The 6,249-nt window shown below is 34.9% G+C and overlaps 2 protein-coding genes across 3 annotated transcripts in view; both read right to left on the bottom strand.

Moving 5' to 3' along the window:
* Positions 1-1,265: 1,265 nt before the first annotated feature.
* Positions 1,266-1,829, bottom strand: LOC141595864 (small polypeptide DEVIL 10). Its single transcript, XM_074415812.1, has one exon. The coding sequence runs from the start codon at positions 1,735-1,737 to the stop codon at positions 1,570-1,572; it is 168 nt and encodes a 55-aa protein (XP_074271913.1). The 5' UTR covers positions 1,738-1,829; the 3' UTR covers positions 1,266-1,569.
* A 2,857-nt stretch (positions 1,830-4,686) lies between these two features.
* LOC141597342 (uncharacterized) overlaps positions 4,687-6,249 on the bottom strand; it is a 63,356-nt gene continuing 61,793 nt past the window's right edge. For both annotated transcript variants that reach the window (XM_074417769.1, XM_074417768.1), the window contains exons 12-15: positions 5,920-6,015; positions 5,757-5,824; positions 5,392-5,437; positions 4,687-5,065 (exon numbers count right to left, since the gene is read on the bottom strand). In XM_074417769.1, the coding sequence (XP_074273870.1) occupies positions 4,985-5,065; positions 5,392-5,437; positions 5,757-5,824; positions 5,920-6,015 (291 nt within the window). In that variant the 3' untranslated portion in view covers positions 4,687-4,984. The remainder of the gene's footprint in view (positions 5,066-5,391; positions 5,438-5,756; positions 5,825-5,919; positions 6,016-6,249) is intronic.

Raw genomic sequence — 6,249 nt, 5'->3', positions numbered from 1 at the left:
ACTGCCATGGACTGGAGTGAAACTCTAGCGCGCTGCTGCTCTACAAAGCCAGTCCAATTTCCTTAGAAAGTTGTTTGTTTAGGGTGACAATGGGATCCAGCCGGGAGCACAGCATCATGGGATCGGCCCGGCTAAAGTACAACTAACTTAGAGCCTTCCACTACAACACGTACCACCATTTTATTGCCCTCGTTCGAGTCACAAGCTAACACCACTTAGCTCGGCAATTTTAATAGCACAAGTGTTGCTTATTAGCTTTAAATTGTTTAGTGCTTTATCGGTGTGGGAATATATTCTGAGACTAATGGTAGAGTTCGATTGTAAATTTTTTTTTTTTTGACAATAATGAACTTCATATATTAAGTCAAAAAAAAACATACAATATCAGCCAGTTGCCAAGCTAACTGACCAGTGAACATACAGACGAAGGAAACTACGAATCGTGCACAAGAGTGGCGCAATTCGATTGGTACTGGCTTTGTGAAGGACAGAACAGAAGTTAATTTTTTTTATGTAACTTTGAAAGCAACGAAGGTTGCGAAGCTGAGTAAGCTCTATACATTGTGAGAAGTAGGCCTTGTGTTGATGCTGCAAAAACCGTGGGTGCACGCACATGGTGAACAACAGGAGTGCCAGAGATTGTAAATTTTAGAGACGACGATCGGCAATTGAAAGAGACCCTGACTATTCACAGGTGAACATAACGGATTGAGTTCGCAAAGGCCGTCAAAATACATAAACTATTGTTGGATGATCCATAGAGACACTAACTATTCATAGGTGAACATAGTGGATTCAAGTTAGTGGTAAGCTTTAGTATATTCCGTCACAAAGCTCAGAGAATAAAATTCGATTAAGAAACAAGAAAACAATCACAAATATTATCCTTCAACCAGTTGTATAGTAGCATTGTACAACCGCCTCAAAGTTGTTGAGCTCTTACATAAAGTTGTTGAGCTATTTTACAAAGTTATTGAGCTGAATAAATTATTCTGTTAAGCTCAATAACTTTGTTTCATAGCTCGATCATTTTGTTAGTAGAGCTCAATAACTTTATAATAAAGCTCAACTACATTGAATAAGTTGTATATATATATACAACCAGTTGTATAATACATGAACTAGAAAACAATTACGGAAGATAAAACATGATTATACTACTCATTAACTTCTAACTAATACGGAATACAACATTGATCAACTAAATCTAAGTGACCCATATTGAAAATTGGATCACTGTCATTGCTAACTATCTCAAATAATCATGCTTTAAATCTTTAATGCACCTCAAAATCTTATATACACAATGGAATTGCCATGATTATCATTCTTTTTATCCTTGATTTCGCTCGCGAAGACCACGCGCTAATATGATCATACACCAATCCCCAAACTCACGCGCTAATATGATCGTTTCAACTAACTGATCATATTAGCGCATAAGACCTTCATAATCTGTAAGACTAGCCCAATAACAATAAGGTCAACTAAAAACCCGTTAAACTGTTAAAGTCATTCAGGCCGCGACAACTAATCCTAAAAACGGAGATTTCATCATTTTTATGATTATCAGTTGTGATCACGCCAACAAAGAAGCATAGTAACACAACGGTGTAAGATGTAAATCCGAGTCCTCTGCTGTTTCATGATGCTAAGACACCTTCGTCGCAAGCTCGTCTTTCCGCGGCTGCTACGTTGGTAAGACTGTAGTGCAGGGCGGAGATATAATGTTGCCATGGTGATTGGTAATTACTTTGTTGAATTGAATGACAAAGATAAGTTTATTTTTGCTATGTTAGTTTAGAAGAAGAAGTGAATGAGATAATGAAAGTGTTGAGAAATTGTATACTCATATATATAATCTTTGTGGACACGTTATAGACAATGTGGTCCCTAATATTTTAATTATTTATTTATAATATAAGAAAGGAAAAAAAACGTGACACAATCAAATTTGTTGGATAAGTACAATTGGCCAAGTAGTAATAGTTGGTCCATACAAATTCTTTACTTATTATGAGCCACTTGAATATGAATATATGCTCTCTTCACCGTAATATATGACATTTTTCACCATTATAACAAATAGAGAGTATGTAATAAAATTTATAGAATAACACGGGTTTTCAAGATCCTATACCTCGTTTTGATAACCTATTAGAAAGTTGCGGATCTTGGTGTAAATAGTAAGAGAGCTCGAAGTTTAAACTATTAACTTTGTATTGTACTATTGTATATGATTCTTTAAGGTTCATTTACTGAGCCAAGGGAGTTGTCTGATAATTTTACACTGAATTACGAAAAATTAGCGCGGTCAGACTCCTCCCAACATGTATAAGGACATATGTCAGACAATAACATAATATACAGTCATATACTCCCTCCTATTCCCGATAACCTTCTCTATTCATGGATGGCACGAAAATTAAGGGTGTTTGAATTAAATAAGTTAAAGTATTGTGGTGGGGTGGGATAATTGGAAAGAGGGAAGGTAATGTGGGGTATTATTGTGGGGTGAGGTGATTAAAATAAGTATTGTTGTGGGGTAAGGTGATTAAAATAAGATAAAGTATGAGTATTGTGGGGTATTGTTGTGGGGTGAGTTGATTAAAATAAGTATAAAACTTTACTAAATAAGGAAAGAGGGAAGATATTGTGAATAGATGAAAAGGGAAATAAGGAAGGTTATGTAGAATATGAGGGAGTATCTCTTTCTTCAACATGCATAACTGGTAAAATTATTACATACATAACCTCAACTTATTACATACTTAATACTATTAGGATTGCTCATGCTATAGCTATGTCTATAACCTAAGAAAGCCATCTTTTTCCCTCTGACAAAAAAAAAAAAAAAAAAAAAACCATCTAAAAAAAAAAATAATAAAAAAAAAGTAGACTTTCTGTTGCACTACCTAATCCGTATAGTAACAAAGAGGAAAACGGAGAGTCGTGTAGGAAAACACGCAGATTAGAAAAATGCAGATAATGGTTAAGTGAATATGCTAAAATGCTGAGGTATGACAGTGATATTCCACGTCTAACACACGAAATTGCATGTCCTACGTTAATATTAATTACTAGTATTTTCTTCGAAGGTGGGAATTTTAAAGTCGGCCCTCTAGAAATGATGGATGATGTAATTGTTGGATAATGGTCAAATATATTAATTAGTAAAACATTGTATGTAGCATGACTGCATGAGCATGTATCATGTATGTAAGCAGAAGCCAAATTTGAAGATAATTTTGCCCTTTTCTTCTGTTCTTGGGCCGCCTGGAGGTGGAGGCTACAAAATCAATTTGAACATTGATGCTGATACAATTACTAATTTATGATTCACTAGAAAAGAAGGCATGCTATTAATATCGCCTTCTTTTTTTCGCAAGTTAACTTGCAGCGGGTCACTTTCTAATACAAGTACTCCCTCCAATTCACTGAAATCCTATCATCTGTAAATATACGTGAGTAGTATTTCATTCAAATTGTATGATTATAAAGTGATCAATTTTCCTCCGTTATAAGTTATAACTAATGACCGTAGTACCGTCCCATCAAGGCAGTTCTTTTTTATGCTAGTAACAATTAACAGTAAGTCTTGCTTAAGACCGACATTATCCGTCCTAAGATTAAAACGGTACGGGTCAAATACTACCACATGGTTGTGTTAATAAAGATAAAACCTTTGACATTTCGTAAGCAACAAGTGGGATAGTTTCAATTCATAGACTATACAACCAGTTGTATATGTTGTACGGTGTAGAATTTGAGCTTTGTGATAAAGTATCCGAGCTTTATGTTAAAGAATATGAATTTTATTAGAAAGTATTCAGCTCATCCATTTACACATTAAAAACATGAACTTTGAATTAGCTTAGAAAGAATACATATAAGCTCGGATTCTTATACCTTGATTGTACAATGCTTATGGTACAACTGGATGTATAATCCTATTTGTGGGATAGTTTGGTATGTGTCCGTTTTATATGATAATTTGTGAAAGAGTAAAGTGTTAAATTTTGGTTTACTGGCTATGATCATAAAGTTTGTACTTGAATCGCGGTCAGTTGCATCATAAATATGGCTCATGGTAACTTTCAAACTCATCCAAAGGGTAGCCATGTAGGGTCAATGTGTCATGCACTCATGCTCATGATTGTCAACTGCCTCGTGGACCTTCGGCCCACCTAAACAGACAATTAGCTTCTAAGCATTTGTAGTAGTGATTAGTGAATTACCTCTGGTTTTAGCAATGTGGGACATTCACATAAGAATAAATCGATCACATAGCACGAGTACTTAATACACACTGATAACCCACGGACCAAAACTCGCGATATAGTACAATTATGACCAAGGGAAGTTCATGGGGCCAAGCCTTGCGTTTCACCCACATGTTTATTTTGATCGGACTATCTATGATCATGATATTTAATCAAAAACCGCAACAGATCAAGTTATCAAAGTTTTGAAGATTACCGCAACAGATCCAAGTTATCAAAGTTTTGAAGATTATTGCACCCATTCAGTTTGTAATCATTTAGCAAAAAAGGTAGACTACAACAATCAAATCGTAACAATCAAACTCACTTTCAAATATTAAATCGCGATTTACCAACAATCAATCAACAGTAAAAAATAAAAAAAATAAAAAAAAAAAGAAAAAAAAAAGGAACCCTTGTGAACTTGGAAATATAGGGTGAGAAAGCATTTTGTTATATATTTTGAGTTAAGGTACAATCTTCCAATTCATATATTGTACTAAAGTTTGTGACGCTCTAACTTCTAAGTTAGCACATTCTTCATCACACACGAAATATTAGTATCAATGATATAATGACTACTATTCACAAATTTAAACCTGAAAGCGCAAAGTCTATCAAATATCAGATGTTGCGTGGAAAATCTAGAAGTCGTATTGGATCGTACCAGGAATGTATCTTACCCTATAAGTGTGCCCTCAAAGCCATGGCAAAGAGACTTTTCATGACTTCAAATGGTAATATTTGTCCAGAAGTTTCTCCGTATACTCCCCAAAAGTCAGAGTAGAGTTTGGCGGAATCAACTGGCAGAAGCAGGGTAAAAGTATTAGTCATTACTCACTATAGATCAGCGTATAATTGTATACACAAAATAGCTAAATGAGCATAAAAATATCACGGAGTAATATTTACTGCGGAATGGGTTTACTGCTCTGGTATATGTACGGCCCTTATTTTCACTCACATTTACACTTTCCTGTAATCTTAAATTAAGCATTGGAAATCCAAGACTCAAGTTCAAACGTCTGGGATTAAGTCGCACTTTATTGGGGGTTTGGGTTAAGACTATGCAAAGTCTATTTAAATTACTACATGCATTATTACAGAATCATTGGAAATAAAACATTACCTCTTTATGGATATGCACATTTTCCGGAAATTTGAGCTTTTCATCCCTACAAAAAAAAAGGAAATTTGCATTTGTGAAAGGGATCAAGCATAAATATTACTATATGCACATGGAGAAAGGAGGAGCCGGGACAAATTCTTGGCTGATGGACACAAGTCTTTTAACTGAAAAAACATTTCCAGGATTCATTATTATTGTAGACTACAAATCTTGTCATCTACAGTTGGCAAAAAACTAATTTTCTTTTTTTTTTATCAACAAGACGCTACGATTTTGAATCTGATTTTGTTGGCATGCAAAGTAAATTACCATAAAAAAATAAAAATAAAAGACAGCACATTTCTCCCGAAAAAAAGTACACATACCAATCAGGTTGCATAAATAATGCAAATGTTGACCGTTCAAGACCCGATACTTCCTTACCAATGGGTGCCTAAAAAGGGGGAGTTAGTAAATTTAATTAGAAAATGTGAAGCTGGTCTAAGTATATTCAAGAATATGGATGAAACAAAAGGAAAGCATGAGTACCCGGACACAATGGGGTGTGGCGTGAAGGTAGCCTCCAGATAGAATTTCAGTCGTCTCGCCAATTTGATATGCTATTTCATCTTGTCCAAACACAACCTAAAAGAACAGATGCCAGTGTCAGATATATATTTCTTACCGTTTTTTTTTTTTTATCAAACTTCATGATGTCTCCACTAATTAACTCTCATCCCAAGAATACAACAACAACATCAGAGCCTTAATCCCAAAATGATTTGGGGTCGGCTGACATGAAACATCTTTTCGAACCGTCCATGGGTGAACGCACGCCTCAAAATGCGAATAAAAAAAAGGGAAGATGAAAAACAAAAA

This window comes from Silene latifolia, chromosome 8 (assembly GCF_048544455.1).
Source record: "Silene latifolia isolate original U9 population chromosome 8, ASM4854445v1, whole genome shotgun sequence".
Taxonomy (NCBI): domain Eukaryota; kingdom Viridiplantae; phylum Streptophyta; class Magnoliopsida; order Caryophyllales; family Caryophyllaceae; genus Silene; species Silene latifolia.
Note: the sequence above shows the minus strand (reverse complement) of the source record. Positions and strands in the feature narration are given on the sequence as shown.